Source organism: Rhamphochromis sp. 'chilingali', assembly GCF_963969265.1.
Source record: "Rhamphochromis sp. 'chilingali' genome assembly, chromosome: 3".
Taxonomy (NCBI): domain Eukaryota; kingdom Metazoa; phylum Chordata; class Actinopteri; order Cichliformes; family Cichlidae; genus Rhamphochromis; species Rhamphochromis sp. 'chilingali'.
The window spans coordinates 613,810-632,633 of NC_137931.1; the positions used below are offsets into that span (position 1 = coordinate 613,810).

At 43.2% G+C, this 18,824-nt stretch overlaps 2 protein-coding genes across 3 annotated transcripts; both read left to right on the top strand.

Moving 5' to 3' along the window:
* The first annotated feature begins 650 nt into the window (after nt 1–650).
* On the top strand, nt 651–13,689 carry cep70 (centrosomal protein 70). Of its 2 annotated transcripts, XM_080877874.1 has the most exons (12): nt 654–1,203; nt 1,548–1,647; nt 1,990–2,113; nt 3,219–3,399; nt 3,884–4,035; nt 10,832–10,937; nt 11,035–11,157; nt 11,257–11,406; nt 11,543–11,711; nt 12,772–12,880; nt 12,961–13,040; nt 13,324–13,689. In XM_080877874.1, exons 1-12 carry the CDS (start codon nt 1,195–1,197, stop codon nt 13,383–13,385), a joined length of 1,365 nt encoding a protein of 454 aa, XP_080734000.1. In that variant the 5' UTR covers nt 654–1,194; the 3' UTR covers nt 13,386–13,689. The 2 variants fall into 2 exon arrangements, with proteins under 2 accessions (XP_080734001.1, XP_080734000.1); XM_080877875.1 differs by lacking the exon at nt 11,257–11,406 and having other exon boundaries at nt 651–1,203.
* Nucleotides 13,690–15,598: 1,909 nt separating this feature from the next.
* LOC308393848 (ankyrin repeat domain-containing protein SOWAHC-like) lies at nt 15,599–18,729 on the top strand. Its single transcript, XM_080877867.1, has one exon. It carries the CDS (start codon nt 16,606–16,608, stop codon nt 17,815–17,817), a length of 1,212 nt encoding a protein of 403 aa, XP_080733993.1. The 5' UTR covers nt 15,599–16,605; the 3' UTR covers nt 17,818–18,729.
* The last annotated feature ends 95 nt before the right edge of the window (nt 18,730–18,824 follow it).

Genomic DNA, 18,824 nt, shown 5'->3' on the forward strand with positions numbered 1-18,824 from the left:
ATATTGTTTCTGGATGAAAAATAACAACTGGAACAGCCTCTTGTGTTTGCCTTAGAAAACCAGATTGTCCATTACTCCCAGTATAAGACCTAGAGGGTCCAGAGGAACAGCAGGAATGAAAATAACTGAAAGCACCGTTGCAACATCAGACCAAAACCTTAGAATTTTCCCACATGACCAAAAACAATGCATAAAGTCCCCCCCCCCCCCCCATTCACATCTAACATACAGGGGAGCGGTTTACATCTGTTTTACTTTTTAAAGAGGGTGTGATGTATGCACAATCAATACATCACACAATTTTGAACTGAAACGATTTATCTTGGTTACAGACAGATATCCTAGAGACACAGGCCCAAATCTCCTGCCAGTCTGGACCATTTCTAGAGCGGCCTAGGTCTCTTTCCCAAGCCTGTTTAGCAGCCAGGAAGTGAGGGGCTGAGCCGGAGTATCCTTTAAAAGGAACTAATGGAAATATTTGGGTTTTTAAAGAGCAATAAGTATTTATATGAGACCATAGGTGTAAAACTGTTCCGATCCACACTCCAGCCCAGAAGGTGGCGGTAATGCACCTGAAGTTTGACAAGATAGACGAAGAAGAAGAAGAGAGGGGGGGGATACCTACCTTGGCACGACACCTGTCGGATAGTTTGCTTGTTACACTTGTTTGAAAAAAAAAAACCCTGTCGGATAGTTTTTTTGTGTAAGCTGATTGGTGAACAAGTCGAATAACCACTTCCTATTGGTTTACTATAGTGACATCATCGCGCACTTATTTGAATGACGGAAGGAGCATATTTTCTGCATGAGATGTCTAAAAATTAGCAAAGTGTACATCAACAGCTGGTAACTTAAACTAAATTAACCAGCCTTCTTTGTTCACTACGTTTGCTAAGCTAACGTTCAGGGCCAACGCTAACTTGTTAGCTACTAGTGCTGCTAACACAGTCTGTGCCTGTTTGCTCGATTACAATTATATTTTTAAGTGGACGTTTATTTATCGACTTTCTACAGGAAATACTTACAGTAAGGACTTAATTTAACCACTTTAGGGAGTCTAAGGTGAATGAATGTGAATGGCTGAGTAAAGAATACATTAAACGAAGGTTCCCGAGTTGTGTTGAGACGCCAAAAGAAGAGCTTTTCACTGAAGCCCTTTGGACACTTGTTGATTTCTTTCTGCAGACCGAACCGATGAAACAGGTAAGCTACGTGATTAAAACAGCATGATTAAGGTGGTCCGAGGCTGCTGGGTTGTTGGATCGCCTTTCATACACTGCTTAGCGACCGCTCTCCGATACACGAGCTGCATTGTTAATGAAAGCTGGGTTTACGTTGAGTGGGACGTTTTTACGCGTGGATATGGACTTCAGGACTACTTATGCTTTACAGTCAAGAAATCAAACATATGTTTATCTGTGGAGCTACAAGCAGTTTCAGGTAGAGCTGTATTTGTGTTAACTGGAAAGTGTTGAACTCCGCTGTCAGTGACGGTTTGTAAATGGCCTGTATTTATTTTATTTTATTTTATTTTGTGTGTGTTGCAGCAGGAACAAGTGGAGTGGGATGACGTGAACAAACGTTTACAACATCATGGTTTTAAACCGGTGTTTTTTGCAGATCCCGCTGAGAATAAGAGTCCTGCAGGTAAGAATTGTCACTACGAGACTTTATCAAAGGTCACGTGTTACGGTGGCCGAAAGTGAACAATCGTATCAGGCTGAAGACTGTAACAACTATACATGGAAACAAAAATCAGAATTGAAGACGGCTAAGGACAGTGTTTAAAATTAAAGTGGCTCAACAATATAGTTACTGTGTTAAATGTCAATAGATTTAATTTACATGCAACTTTAAATGAAAAGAATGATTTAAATGGTCTTTTTGTTGTTTACTTGTTTATAAATTCTACTTTGAGTTTTAAGCAAAATGTTTGGCTTGTCAGTGTGATTTGATGAGTAATGTATACGGTTGTCTGTGTGTTTGCAGATTTGGTCCTTCTGGATAAGAAGTCGGCTGCTGAGCTGAGGACAACTCTGAGGGTGATGCTCACAGACTCGGAGAGAAGGCAGGCCCTGATCCAGGAGCTTGTCATGTCCAACAACCAGCTCAAGTAAGTTCAGCACTGTGTAAGAAACATCCTAAGTGGTGCTGGGATGTTATTTAGTGATGTTTTCAGTGAAACATGTTTGTAACTATCTGTTTAAACATGGAAACTGTAAATAGCCCCCCACCCCAAGGACATTATTGCAGTTACGAATATCATCTTACTGGACTGAACCTCAGACTGTCCTGTAACGTGGCTAGGAGAGCTGGGGTCTGTTTCAGTGACACGTGCAATGCTACTGCTGGATATTAATAATGTATATGCAGTGTTGTATAGACCACCTGTCCTGCTGTCATTTAACCTCTCCAACATCAGATGAGTATCAGGAACACACATTTCTTGATCCTCACAGACCAGTACAGGCATGAAATGTGAGACTGGGTGGCACACTGCTGAGATGGAGTCTGTATGGAGCATGTATGCTCACCAAGTGTCGGGCAGTTTCTGTTGGTGCTTGGCTTTTCTCCAACAGTTCAGCTCTATTTAATTCAGTTTATGTTTATAGGGCCAAATGATAACAGTTTCCTCAAGACGCTTTATATTCTCAAGCAAAGACTCCAAATTAGAGCAGAGAAACCCCAACAATCATGTGACCCCCTATGAGCAGCACTTTGGCGACAGTGGGAAGGAAAAACTCCCTTTTAACAGGAAGAAACCTCCGGCAGAACCAGGCTCAGGGAGGGGCGGGGCCATCTGCTGTGATTGGTTGGGTTGAGAGAAGGAAGACAGGATAAAGACATGCTGTGGAAGAGAGACAGAGGTTAATAACAGATATGATTCAATGCAGAGAGGTCTATAGAAGAAAGCAGTCCTACATATTTGTTTAATATGAAGGACATATCCTGGTCAAAAATGACTCCAAGGTTCCTCACAGTGTTATTAGACGACATGGTGATGCCATCCAGAGTAAGAGTCTGGCACATTCTTCTGGCTACATGTGCTCTTCTTTTCTCACCCTTTGAGATTTTAACTTGTTGATGCTGTTTTAATAATTTTACGTAGAAGTTTGAAGTCATGTTGCCATAAAGTATTCAGCGAGCCGTTCAGGGCCTTAGGACTACACAAACTGCAGTCAGCAGGTGCAGACATGCTTTGCTTTGTATGTCGTCAGAATGGAGGTTCAGGAGCACATGAGCCGAGCAGCTCAGCAGTGTCAGAGGGTCACAGAGCTGGAGGAACTGTTGGACAAGGTGAAGACCAGAGTCCAGGATCTGGAGGACCGCTACCTTAGCAAGGCAGTCCAGCAGCACAGCCACACACAGCAACTGCAGAAGGAAAAACTGGAAGCACACGTGGGTCGTTCAGCTTTTTATTTCACTGTCTTTGAATTTCCCGTTAACAAAAGGGCATTTACAAAGAGTCAAAACAAACGGCACAAGCACTCGAAGCCACAGTTACTTCTTACAACTCGGCACCAAGTAAATTAAATTTCTTTTGGAAGTCTTAGTCATGCTGAACAGCTCTGTGCATGTAAAACACTGAAAAAACACTATAGTTCATATAAGCAGATGTCTCCAGGTGTCTGCTAAAGTTTACATGATGTGAACATATTATCTGTAATGAACAAAGTCACCAAAGTTAACACTGAACCTTGAGCTGTTTCCCAAACATTTAACAGGCTACCCTGAACTCTTTAAGATGAGTGTAGGTGTTTATTTTCATCGACTGCATGTTTTCTCATAGAGCACACATTTAAACATTAATGTTATGTTTCATGTTTCAGTGGTTTGCAGTTTCCGTGTACTGGTAAAAGAAAAACCTTCTGCGTACTTTCAGAGACGGTGTGAGATTCTAGAGCAAAAGCTGTCGAAACAGAAAGAGGAGGCAACCCAGCTTCAGAGGAAACTCCATTTCATCACCAAAAAAGAAGAGCAGCGATTGGCTTTGCAGCGTCAAGCCTCCCAGCAGAGGTCTCCTGCAGATCAACAGTAAGATATTTGAAAACCTCACACACAAGATCATTGAACAGTGTGTAAAGTCTGTTCTAGACTGTCTAGGGAGGGCAGTCAGCCATACTGTTGTGCAGATCTGTAGAGGAGGGCTCATATCAAATAATACTACAACAATACCAAGTCAAAGTGAGCGTATCCACATCAGTCAAACATGGCATGTTGTAGCAGGGCCCATGCTCAAAAGTCAGGCCTGTGCCCCAGACGTGCTCAGACATGCAGACGGGAACATGCTGTGAGTTTTTGGGGAAGTTTGACTGAGTCAGCGAGGCTTAATCTGACCTCAGATTGCCTCAAATTTGGCCTCATTCTACCCCTCTAAGTCAGAGCACCAGCAGAAGAACCTGGAGGAAACAGACCAATCTGACCCAAGGTCAGTGCACGTCACATTGTCAATGCGATGTCTCGAGAACAATGCGATGTAGGATTTTCAAATTGATACCATAGTTACATGTAATAAAAACAAATCGGAGACTAGTTTGAATCCTGGTGACCTCGACTTCAAGGTCAGGGGTCAGGTTTTCTGAAAATTCAGTGAATGCAATAACTTTAAAACAAGGCGATTCTGAACCTGTTAGGAGGCTGAGGGCTAGTACTGGCTGCTGCTAGCAGTTTCAGATCTCTCAAAAGATGTCTAGTTGGATTTGTATCTTGGTTCCGGCTGAGCCACTTAAGGACATATACAGACTGGTCCTGAAGCCAGTCCTTTGTTATCTCAGCTGTGGGCTTAGGGTTATTGTCGTTTTGGACGATAAACCTTTGCCCAGGTCTGAGCTTCAGAGCCATCTGGAGGCCACTGTGCTCATTAGGACCATCGGTGCTGCAGGGATTGTTCTGTAGTCTTTCCCAGATCTGTGCCTCGATACAGTCCTGTCTCTGCGGTCTGCAGACTGCTCTTTGGACTTCAGGACTTGTGCCCTGACATTCACTGTCAACTATAGGATCTTATATAGACAAGTGTGCTACTTCACAACATGTATCCAGTCAACTGAATTTACTACAGGTGGACTCCAAGTTGTAGAAACTAAAAGATAAGCAGTCTAAGGAGCTTGGAAAGAAAAGCTTCTGGACTTCTTTAAGTTTCTTGAAGGCAAGGCAAGGCAAATTTATTTGTATAGCACAATTCAACAACAAGGTGATTCAAAGTGCTTTACAGAGACATTAGAAACAAAAACAAATAAAAAGCATGATTTAAAATTGATTAAAACAAGCAAACAAACAAACTAACTAAACACACACATTTCACACCTGTTCGCGCGATCTGAACCCTTATCGTAAGGGGAGCTACCAGTCCTTCTGTGGACGAGCTACTTTCTATTTTAAATTCCCTGAATTTAAAATACTCTCTAGACCCAGTCTAGACCCAGCTGGGGAGCTACCCAGAGCTCTAAACCCACTTAACAAACAAACAAACAAACAAAACAGTATATAAAATCAAAACAGATAAAATCAGAACAGTAGATAAAATCAGTAGTTAAATGTAAGTTTTGAAATTTAAACTTAAAAGTGTGGATTTGGTGCTTTATTCAAATGCAGCTGAGAACAGGTGAGTCTTCAACCTGGATTTAAATAAACTGAGTGTTTCAGCTGATCTGAGGCTTTCTGGGAGTTTGTTCCAGATATAAGGAGCATAAAAGCTGAATGCAGCTTCTCCGTGTCTGGTTCTGACTCTGGGAACTGATAAAAGACCGGATCCAGATGACCTGAGGGATCTGGAAGGTTCATACTGGGTCAGGAGGTCACTGATGTATTTTGGTCCTAAACCATTCAGAGCTTTATAGGCCAGCATCAGAACTTTAAAGTCTATCCTCTGACGGACAGGCAGCCAGTGTAAGGACCTCAGAGCTGGACTGATGTGGTCCACTTTTTTGGTCTTAGTGAGGACTCGAGCAGCAGAGTTCTGAATGAGCTGTAGTTGTCTGACTGATTTTTTAGGTAGACCTGTAAAGATGCTGTTACAGTAATCAAGCCTACTAAAGATGAATGCATGGACTAGTTTTTCCAGGTCCTGTTGAGACATCAGATCTTTTATCCTTGATATATTCTTGAGGTGATAGTAAGCTGACTTTGTTATTGTCTTAATGTGTTTTTCTAAGTTTAGGTCTGCATCCATCACTACACCCAAATTTCTCGCCTGGTTTGTGGTTTTTAGATGTATAGATTGAAGTTCTCTGGTGACCTGTAATCGTTTTTCTTTGGCGCCAAAGACTATTACTTCAGTTTGTTTTTGTTTAGCTGGAGAAAATTGTGGCACAACCAGTCATTGATTTCCTCAATGCATTTACCAAGAGCCTGTACAGGGCCTCGGTCTCCTGGTGACATTGTGATATATATTTGTGTGTCATCTGCATAGCTGTGATAGTTTATTTTGTTGTTGTTTATAATCTGTGCCAGTGGGAGCATGTAAATGTTAAACAGAGGGGGTCCCAAGATGGAACCTTGGGGAACTCCACATGTGATACTAGTCTGCTCAGATGTGAAGTTACCTATTGATACAAAGTATTTCCTGTTTTCTAAGTATGTTTTGAACCAGTTTAGTACAGTTCCTGAAAGACCTGTCCAGTTCTCCAGTCGTTTGAGTAATATGTTGTGGTCGACTGTATCAAATGCTGCACTGAGATCCAGTAAAACTAGGACTGACATTTTTCCACTGTCTGTGTTCAGACATATGTGTTTCACCTCTCATCTGAGAAGCTTCTTCAGTTCTAAGAGCAACTGGTGTAATAAAAGCTGGGACTCTCCACTTCCTCCTCTTAGAACTGAAGAAACTTCTCAGATGAAACACCTTCAAAGTAGGGCTGGGCGATATGGCCTAAAATTCATATTGCGATATAATTTGAAGCATGTGCGGTAACGATATATATCAGGATATATTCTTTTCTTCTGTATAACGTATTTTTCACACTATAAGGACTTAAAATCCTTTAATTTTCTCAAAAATCGAGAGTGGGCCTCATGTATGATTTCTGGTTGTGCTTACTGACCTCGAACCGATTTTGGCAGAAATCTGTTAAAAAATGTTTTAGTACAACTTTGGTAAGCAGCACTGCTTGATGGATGTCAGAGCATTACGCTGCCGTAGTGAGGAGCTTCGCGAAGTAATCTGGGTCCAAAACTCCGTCAGTTCAGGTCCCAAAGTCAAACGAACACTGAGAGTTAAACTGTCTAAATTATTTCATCTTTAATTAAATCATCAGCGTTGCTGCTTTACCAGGTGTAACAATTAAGTTTAACATCCATGCAAACAGAATTTATTAAATTTAACAGAGTTAGAAGTTAACAGGAAGTTAGCTCGCTAGTTTCCACCTAAACATTTCATACCGTGTTCTGACAGAGATTTTTTTAACTAATTCAAATGTACAGCTCTGCTATCACTTCCAACATAAATGAAGACAGAAAACTAAACAGCAGTGGCGTTTGCAGGGTTACTGGAGTTGGACTAGCTGGTATATAATGTTGTGCTACGTGACTGCTAGCGACACAGCTATGTTAGCATAACATTAGCACAGTGAAGCTGGAGGATGAAGCCAACTTTTTTTCCACACGATAAAAGTTAACGTGAGGGATTCTGGTGGTCAGGGACAAATGCAGTCGCATAGCAGGATGCTGTACACGGGCCAAACTTCAGTCAGGAGAACAACTGAGATCATTCATCCACAATACGAGGTTAGTGTTTAATATACAGTAACAACATGGGAACAGAGCAGCTGCAGAGAATTCAACATTAATGAATCAATGTTACGGAAGTGGAGGAAGCGCAGTTTTTGGCTTCCCCCATATTTCAAAAGTGCTTCATCTCTTTGCTGTGACTGTCGGCATAATTTGCAGATGATAATGGCTGTAGCCGCTGCAACGCTTTCGGCCAAAGCCGGCGCAGCTTGATGACATCATCAACACGCGCTATCGCAATAGAGCGATATAGTCTAAATCTCTATCGTTGGCCAAATTTATATCGTTTCTATCGTATATCGCCCACCCCTACTTCAAAGAAATCCAGACCCTTTTCTTTCCGAGCTCCTTAGACTACAATGACCTGGATGACTGACAACCTTCACAGACTAAAAGATGAACACTTTTGTTAAAGTTACATTTATTTATTTTATGAATTTGCATTTTATGAATCCAGTTTCAAACAAGGCTGACAAAATGTGGAGCCAGTGAAGGGCAGTGAATACTGTAAAACCCTTGTAGGTTGTACTGTGAGGGGAATCGGGTGTAAACATCTGCCAAGTCAGTTATGTGGTAAAGAGCAGCTTGTTCTTAAGCAGCCTTGGGCCCTCTATGGCCCACTGTGAGTCCTGGTATCAGGAGGAAGTGTTGTTATTTATTTATATAACAGCGAATCACAACAACAGTCGCCTCAAGGTGCTTACTGTTGTAAAGCAAACACCCCACAATAATACAGAGAAGGGACGGAAAACCTATCAGCAACCGCTTTGCTGATTATTTTGATAGTTGACGAATTTGCCTAATATTTCTTCAATTAGTCGATTAATCAGCGATTATCTCAATAATAACCGTAGGGCCCAGGCCCACTGTAGGGCCCCGTGCCCACTGTAGGGCCCAGGCCCACAACTTAATTGTTGTGACACGTGTTAGAAACGCAGAGAGGTGTGCTCGATTTGCCACACGGAGCAGCGCGAGAGTAAAGAGATGATGAGATTTGTCAGTTGCAGGTCTTTTGCCCACAACCGAGATGACAGACCTTGCCGACCGTACATACAATACACAAACATCACATTGGGGAGACAGGTCAGGCTAGGTAGCGAGGAAAAAAAACATCAAAATGTGTAACACAGAAGGATAATACAGGAATGCACAGATATCAACACACCACAGCACAATAAACACAGACAGCAACATGGGAAAGAGTTCCAGTGTGTACATCTGATCTGGGACCGCTGCAATCTTTGACTGCGCCTCCAACTGACCCGATGTCCACATCAGAGGGGAGGTAAGCGTTGGAGGTGGCGTTGGATCCGGGGTAGGGAGGGTGATGCATCAGTGAGTGCTTATCAGTATCAGTATATGTGTGCGTGTCCATAGTAGGGCTGCCACAAACCATTATTTTCATAGTCGACTAGTCACCGATTATTTTTGCGATTAGTCGACTAATCAGATCATCATCCACTGGACGTAAAACGTACAGCTTATTGCACCAGCAGCATCTGCTCTTATATAACTATCATTAGCTTACAGCTTTAAGTGTTTAAGGTGCTAACTAAAAATAAAGCCAAGATGATAGTTTAATGAATTTTAATGAAATTTGCAGATTGTTTCGGTGGAGTTTAATAAACTCCTTGCTATCTAAAATATAACAGGACACCGGAGTAAATTCTCGAGCATCTCACACTTCTGATGATCAGCTGTCTGCTTGATGTTTATTCAGCTGTGTAAAAACTATAACTTTAATCTCAGCCAAACCGATTTACTCAGGAACAAATAAAACACTGAAAAAAGCCAAACAATAACATTGTTAAGTTATCTAAGTGACTCATATATCATGTTTAACCTGAGTAGCGAAAGACGGCGGTGGGTTTGAAAACGATTTGCCGGGAGTCCGCTGTTCTCACGGCTCTAGTTAGCCTAGCCCCCGGCTAGCTATCGAGCTAGTGGGTAACAGACGTCTCCGAAAACGTCGGAGCGCTTTTGAAAATATGTTAAACGTTTATTTTGTGACCCAGAAAGAATAATAAGAGTAATATTAAAACTAACTAGCTGCCACCATTATTGGAAACTGAGCAGGGCCGCGCTATGAATTCTGGGACACAGCTTCTTCTTCTTCTTCTTCTTCGGGGTTTAACGGCAGCTGGCATCCTTGTACATGCAGTGCTGCCATCTTCTGTTTCAGTCCGTTATTACACTCTTAAATCCTGCTACTTATTCCTGCGCCTTTTGGGATCTTACAAAGCTTCAAACGACGCGTCGACTATTAAATTAGTCGTCGACGATTTTGATAGTCGACTAATCGTGCCAGCCCTAGTCCAGAGTTCAGCTGAGACAGTGTCCTTCGCCCTGCCAGGCTTAGTAAACAGTCTTCCAGCCAACCCAGGTGGCCTTGCAGGGAAAGGGAAGGAACAGACTCAACACAGTCGTTATCAGGGAGTTGTTGTTCAGTTCCAGCCTTGAGCCCACAGCTGGCACCAAGGGGTAGCTGCATTATGATGGTAATTTTTCTTTTGCAACAACTCATGAGAATTTCAAGCTGTTCTCTAACACTCCGACACCGACACTGGTCTCTCAATCTCCTGTTGGAGAACCGTGAGCTTCCCCATGATGGTATCAAACTTGCGCTCCGTGGTGTTGTCATTTTTTGCTCGGAGAGCCGATTCTGAAAACTCACAACTGCAGTCAGCTGTTCTACGATGTAACCCAATATACGCTCAGAGGTGTTATTCTGAGTATTCACGGCAGCTGTAAAGCACGAGGGAGGGGCTAATAATCGGCTCAGTCATTTTTAATGATCGTTGAAAGCCCAGATCGTAATCAAGATTAAAATTCGATTAATTGAGCAGCCCTATCGTCAGTCACACTCCATTAGAAATGGTCATGCACTGCATTGTGACTCATGATAGACACAAAATCCAATTTAAGTAGAAACTGAACTCCCACTGACAAACAAAAAACCTCCAAATAGTGTTTAAATATGAGTCTCGTGAGTTTTTTGCTGTCCAGACTTTAACCGTGTGAAGAGGACCAAAGTGAATTTGACCCCTGTTCCTGAAATTAAACAGAATTTCTGTATCCAGGAGTTCATCTCATTTCTCATTCGCAGAGCCAACTTCCTGTGGCGCTCGCCAAAACAAGACGGCACAGCTGAGATTAGCGAGCTCATCAGTGACCCAGCCAAGGAAGCCCGACTGTGTGTCTACTATCATCATGTAAGTGTGACTTGATGTGGTCTTGGGCACGTACTGCTTTGAGCCTTTTTTCCTGACATAACAGAAATATTTCTTCTTTTCTTTCCTGAAATTTCAGCTGTTGAATGAGATCAGTGCAGTTGTAACTGATCATAAAGGTCCTGTGAGAGTGCACAGACCGGACTTCCAGGATGTCCTGTCTACACTGAAAGTGTGGGCAGAGCAGCTCGATCTGCTGAAGGTAAACACCAACAACCTGCCAAACTATCTCGAGCCCTCGGTTAGGTATGTGACGTTTGCTTTGAAGATGAACTTCCTGTGCATGCGTGCTTGTACGTAGGGTCTTCAGTGCAGTTTAAAAGAACTGTCTGTCAGACTAATGCCCTTACAACCATGCGATGGTGGTTATAACACTGACGAAGCAGCAGAGGTTGGAGACATGTTGCTGCTTGTAGACGCCATGCTGGAAAATGCCTCGGCTGATGATAAGGTACAAGTTTGTTACTCTTGTTTGTAGTACTTTATCAGGCTGTTGTGTAAATGACACTGCAGGGCGCGGTGGCTCACATGTCTGAGCGTATACTTCAGAGAAGCCTGCTTATTGCAGCGTTTTCTTTCCTTGTTAGGTCCTCAGAAGCCCCACTCGACACACTCTGGAGTCCATGGTGTCTCATTTTCAGAAGCTGTTTGACGTCACCTCTCTGAGAGGAGTGTACCCCCGTATGAATGAGGTCTACACTAAACTGGGAGAGATGACCAATGCCATGAGGAACCTTCGAGATATCCTTGATCTAGGTGACTTACACACAGTGCCTAGTTATGGATGTTATTTATGCAGTATGACAGTCTGGGCTTCTATCAGCATCTCCTGGACACATTTTCCTTCGTTTGGATTGAAACCCTGAAGTTAAAAGTAACTAAGAGTCATTAAAATAAGCAAACTCACTCCTGGAGGCAGAGTAGACCTGTACGAGGAGGTACTAGTGCTAATGCCATCCATCCATCCATTCGCTTCCGCTTCTCCTTTTCAGGGATAGCTGTCATAGGGCGAGAGGCGGGGTACACCCTGCCTCTCGCCAGTCTGTCGCAGGGCCAACACACAGGGACAGACAACCATTCACACTCACATTCACACCTAGTTTGTGAATAATTTGGATTATCCAATTAACCTATCCCCACAAGCTGCATGTCTTTGGACGGTGGGAGGAAGCCGGAGTACCCGGAGGGAACCCACGCAAACACGGGGAGAACATGCAAACTCCAGACCCCGGCCTGATGGAGGAATTGATTGAACTCAGGACCTTCTTGCTGTGCGGCAACAGTGCTAACCACCGTGCCACCGTGCTCATGATAATCCATTGTTTGACTGTGGATGTGAACTGCTCGTTCTTCACATCCAAGATATTCCAAAGTACTGCACAGTAGTGCTTAATTAAAACTCTTGGCAGACACACTGTCCAGAGTAAACTAAAAACAATGAGTGTTTGGAACATAAGAGCAGTGACTGTAGAGGCCTGGACCTGCCGAACACTGCTACTCCCTGCAGGTAGCATCACCTACACTTATCTGCTAATGCACGCCTTGGCCACTAGATGGGGCCGACTGACAAAAATGAATATTTGTATAACTGTATCGTCATCTTTGTTTTTGTGTGGTTAGATTAGTGTCATGTCTCCACTGGCTGTGACTCTTTGTTTTCGATTACTAACAAGCATCTTCCTCCTGACCTTGACCACAGCAGTAGCTTTCATGCTGCTTCCATAATCAGGAGAGTCTTCCATATTACACTGAGTGGATTACTGTCATTCAGCATCATTCAGCATGAGACTAACAGGGCTGTCTGTGGTTTTGTCAGACGGTGGCGTTTCTCCTGCTGAAGTTGTGAAACATGTGTCCAGACTGGTGTCCTCCATTGAAAGCATGGCGAGGTTCCCTGAGCTGCTGGGAGACATTGATATTGACAGGTTTGCTTTTCTCACACATGAGTTGGACTACCAGATGGCAGCTGCTCAGGCCTGCTTCAATCTTTGCTCCTGTTTTTCAGCATCATCATGAAGGTGAAACAGCACGAGGAGTTCTTCCCTGCGTTCCATGCCCTGGTTACAGGAATCTTACAGACTCTAGGTAAATTCAACCAACTCTATTTATTTTATTTACAAATGACTTCTTGGTAGAAATAAATCCAGGACTCTCATCCAATATTACTGAGGAAACATGAAGATGAACAGATCGTGGTGTTTCCAGGAGCTCGCAGTCAGAATCATTGTGGTGTTGGGTGCCTTCCGAGCACTGACTCGTTGTGAACTGCTCGTTGTCATGTGATTTTAAGACGATCCTGGGCTGGGATTGGCCGAGCTGACTTTAAGCCTGAGATTTCTACTGCTGCTCTTCTCTCTGTGTGTTACAGGAGTGAGCCACCTAGACGACATCCTGCCAGCTCTGAAGGCTTTGACAGAAACAGCACAGTGACCTGATCAGCTTTTTGTTTTTAGTCAAACCTCTATTTTATAAGCTGCCTGAAAGCATGGCTGATGCTGTTTTCACCTCTGTGTGGATGATGCCAGCAGATTTTTACACTTTTGATACTTACCATTGTAAACCTGGCAGGAGTAGATGAGTTAAAGGCACGATGTGATGGTGGTGGTGCCGTAGGAGGTGTGGTCTCTGAAAATCACGTCAGTACTGTCAGCACTTGTGTTTGACATGTGTACATAGCTGTAACAAAAGCAGGCCCCAAACATGGGAGGAATAAAGCATTTGTCAGTTACTAGCAGTTTGATGTCTGTGGCGTCTTCATTTGGTTTGGTGAGCGCAGCGTCCACACACGTCTCATAGATTTATACTCCCAAGCACTAAGAAGCAAAACTGTTCCAGCTGTAAACGGACGAACGCCTCACATGGAGCTGGTTAGCATACCGTGTTACTGAGGGAAGCACAAAATGTTGCGCTTTAACACTTATTGTGTTTTTCACAGATAACGTCTCGATCAGTAGGTTTAACTGGACACTGTTTGCTGGTTTACCATCAGAATGGTTTTATTTGGTGGCAGCAGCAACGTGTAGCTGAATCATGGTTAATCACGGACAATAACCATATCCAACTTCTTAATAGCACTGAGCTGGGCTGCATTGGTGCATCATATCTTTATTCTCTTTCTTAAATAGATAACTATCATATCTGACATCATATCTCACAGTACAATAATATTGAATGGGTTGCATTGTTGTACTTTGTCATGTTTCTCAGGTCTTTGTCTGAATTTCTTATGAACATTACTTGTCATGTTCTCATGTTGTTGCTAAGGATTGTCTTATTGCACTGGAGTCACACTGGGTTAAATATTTACACTTGGGTTTTAAGGGGTATTTATTATTTTCTTCATTATTTTATTTACGGGTTGTACGGAAGCCCCAAACGCAATTTCATTGTTCTCTGACAATGAAAATAAATACTTAAATAACATAAATCCTAATCAGAATATAATCAAACTCATGAATGAGAAATGTAGTCTGAGTGATGGAAAGGATTTGTAGGCCTGACCTTTTGACCCTGACTCCCAGGAGCATTGTTATCACTGCTGTGAGAGCGCAGCAGGTAGTGTGTTATATGTGAGAAGCCCCGACTTTACCATGTACGACTGAAAAGGGGATTTTAGATTATGTTGTGATTGAAGAGTCGTGAAGAGAAAAGGTAACCCTGTGAAACTAAGAGGAGATGTTGTGTCATATTCATGTGCGACTGATTCAAGAAGAAATCATGTTGAAGTAAACTAATGATGAACTCTGAGTCGTTCTACAATAAAATTAATTCCAGTAAGGAAGACTCGAACTTTTGGAGTAATCAATGATAGAGGGACAGTTTTATTAGCCGTACACCTGAACAGTTTCCCAGGAAACAAACTGGATTTCTGCAGTTTTGAATGTCGAACAGTCTGTCTTTATTCGTTTGAATGTTTGTGGATATAATGGAGACTCTAAGAACAAGATATTACTGGAGATGTTATTGGAGATCTAAAAGCAAAATACCCAGATGACTTTACATTAGCTGGTGTTAGTTGTGGCCCTGATGAATGGTGTGGTAGTCTCCTATTTATACCATGAACACAATCCAAAGATTCTTTTAATACGCATCTCAGGACAACTGTTGCTGTGATTTGGTGCTACATAAATAACATTGAATTTAATTGAATAATAATAATGTAATTGGTGTATGGACACATTTTAACCCCATAATAAGCTGGTTTTCATGGATCAGACCCAAATGAAATTGTTGATCAAGAATTAGTTTTTGGTTTGTTACCCAAGATATTTGTTAAATGTGTCGCAAGCCAACATCTCTGCAGCTGCCATTCATCTGAATCAGAGCACTTTAACTAAAAGTAAGACAAAGTATGGAGAGAAAAGCGGGAGCAACTGAAACAGGCTGCATGCCGGTTGACGCATGCGCACTCCTTAATATAAAAATTATTGATCATTGTGGCGTCACTATTACTTTCAAACCTGGAACAGAACTAACTCTCTGACACAAATGGTGGAAATTTAACGCATAAAGTTTAAATGATGGTGGGAAAAAATCCTGTTCAGGTAATGAAAAAGTCAACTTGTTTATTTATATTTACAAAGTGAGAGAATCCCAGAGGACAAACAGATTTTCAATTCAACTTTATTTATACAGCACCAAATCACAACAGCAGTCGTCTCAGGCGCTTTGTAAGGCAGACCCTACAATAATACATACATGACTGAAGGTGATTTAAAAACAGTTCCTACTTCATCGAATTACAAAAAAGGAGAATGAACAAATGTGACGGTAAAATTATGAGCAGCCGTAAAGAAATGTAAATGTTATCAGAATATTTTCATAGCTACTCTCAGGTATTGTTTTTAGAAAAGGTTAAACTGGTTATTTGTCTAACCTGACTTTTTAAAAATTAACTTGACTCAGAGCTGAAAACGGCTCTGAGAAAATCACCAGGACAAGAACGCTTCAGCATTTTGCGCAGATATCAGAGGTAAAAACAATAAAACAATGTATACAGTGAAGCGAGAGATAATTAGTTTAAAAGTATCCAACGGAACTATTAACATGATACACCAAATTACTATTTCACTTAAAATAATAACATCTCCCTCGAAAAAGCTTTATAGTAAAGTCGTAAGAAACAGGAGGTTAGACTGTAATACATGCTGTGAGTGCGGCACAGACACCCATCAGTTCTGGTTTAGTCCCAGTATCCTGTCCAGTAAACACTGGGTGGGGTCCAGTTGGACTCCTGCGGGTATTACTGCCTTGAAAAAAGCCTCTGCAAGAGATTTTCTTCTCAAACTGAGCGATAATATTTTCCTAATGTGGCTTTAACACTCCGTCGTGGGTTTTTACGCACACAGGTACACGTGTAAATAAAAAGTCTGCGAGTATTTTAGTTTCATAAGCGCTGCCTGTTTCAAAGAAAAATGGTGCTTTGGCGCAATCGGTACTTAACAAGTAGAAGTCCAGTGAATCACAGCTGTGAGTAGTTTTAGTGGATGCGTTACAGCCAGCCCGCGGAACAAGAAGTGAGGAGAAACACCTGGTTCAGGTTACGGAAATAACAGCCAAGTCAGAGTTCCGCATAATTTCAACACTGAAAGAATTTGACAGGACAAAGTGTCCTCGGTGTGTTTGTACAGAGGACAGCAGCTGGAAGGCGATGGGAAACTGGGAAAGCTTCAGACGAGACGACAGGGAGTCCAGAAAGGAGCCGGTTGGAAAAGAGCCCAACGTACCAGAAATTACAGTGGCTGAAGCGTCGCCGCTCGCTCCAGAGAGATCTTTCTTTAGCGTACCCGGGCCTGCACACACCGGTAGGACGGGGCAGGTACTTACTGCTGCTGAGCAGCAGGCTGAGTCACAGGAAAGCCTGAGCGCAGCAGAGGGGCTTAGTGTGACCATGTGCAGAAAGTCTGCAGAGTCCCAGCACAGGTCTCCCTTTGGCCCGCCGGAGTCACAGGAGGAGGAGCGCGTAGATACGCACAGTTTGTCTGGAAGTGACGATAACAGCACCCCGAGAGGGAGTCGCAAGCATTTCATAGAGGTCATGATGAACAGCTCCCCAGGGATTCGGCGCTCTTTTTACCTGTCCCCCAGGGCTGAAGCTGACTCCACCTCTATGGTTTCCTCCACCCTGGATGAAGACAGGACAGCTGTAGCCTTGGAGCCTATGGAGCACGAGTGGATGATGTGCGCTTCAGACGGGCAGTGGAGCAGCTTGCATCGCCTCCTCACCGCAGAACCCAGCCTCATCCTGAAGAAGGATTTTGTGACTGGCTTCACCTGCCTGCACTGGGCCGCCAAGCACGGCAAGCCTGAGCTCATAGCCATGATTATTAATTTTGCCAAGCTGCACAACATTTCTGTTAGTATTGATATTCGATCCAGCACCGGCTACACACCTCTGCACATCGCCGCCATGCACGGTCACGTGGAGGTGGTCAAGCTTCTGGTCAGAACCTACAATGCAGATGTGGAGATCAGAGACTATAGTGGGAGGAAGGCCTGCCAGTACCTCACCGACAACGTGAGCGTGGAGATACGGAGCATCGCTGGAGGCTGTGAGTGCTCTGCAGGTGAGAACTCTCATCTCAGGGACGGAAGACGCTGGAGGATCTCTAACATGAAGCCCCTCAGCCAGCTGAACTCCAACGATTGTGCTTCTGGGGACAGTGAGGGCCAACCCAGGGAAATGCCCCTCTGGAGGAAGTCCTCACTGAGCAGGATGAAGCCCAAACTGCAGAAGCTTCGTGACAGGACATCCCAGATCGTGCACAGCACTTCATTCAAAGATAAAGAGCAACAGGGAGGGTCAAAGAGAGCCTCTAGATCCAGAGCCAGGAGCCACTTCTTTGGGTCAGATCAGTACTGACCCAGGATGTGGTGGAGCACTACCTATATCTCCCAGCTTATTTTCATCCATCGTTATTGCAAACGACCTTTCAGTGCAGTGTCTGCTTGACTTGACTGAACATCGTGTTGATTCAATGGGAACGTGAAAAACATGCTTTACTAGCTTTGGATTATCAGACGGGAACTTCTCTGTGTGGTGAATATATGAAGCAGCTTTCATGGTTACTGTGGCCCGCTGAAGGTTGTGGGGTCAGTGGAGGTGGACATGAGCGAGTGTACTTTTAACGGCTTTTCTCTCCTTTTAGTTTTCTTTATGAAATAAACTAAGGGAACAGTAATGATCAGCTCCATGATGTACAACAAACGCACACTGTGTGTTCACAACAGTAACTGCTATTAGCCTTTAAATCAGATCACAGACGGTGAGACTCCCTCTGCAGGCCAAGCTGGGTATTTTTATCCATCCACAGCTGACACTAAAGCCCGTGGACCTTAAGTCAGTAATCCGCCTGCAGTGATCCAGCTTACTGTGTCACGAGGCTGTGAGGGAGTGTAAGGTGACAGAGAAGCTCTGGCAAAGTGTGAGCACTTTGTGTGACCGCTGAGCACCGAGTGCACGTCACGTGATCCGTTTGGTTTACTGTATGTGAGGACAGCAGTGCTGAGGTGGAGGCACAGCAAAGCGGAACAGAGGCTGACGAGCCACGCATGTACTAAACGCCCTGCTTCACCTTCTACTCACACCCGGCATCTCATTTCTGGGAAAACCTTCTCCCTGATGTTGTGTGGATGTATAGAAGTTTTGTTTCTCATCAGTGTGTAAAGAAGCACTTCTTCTCTTAGCTGCACGTTTAATCGTTAACAGCTTGCACTTCAGCATTTATTTTTGCACGTTTACCTGGTTTAATGACACCATTTGAATGTTTGTTTTACTTATTAAATAAAACATCTGATTTAACTCTTGTTTCAGCTCAGCTTGGGTTTCCTGGTCTGAGGAAATATTCGGCTGTCCGTCTTTGTAATGTT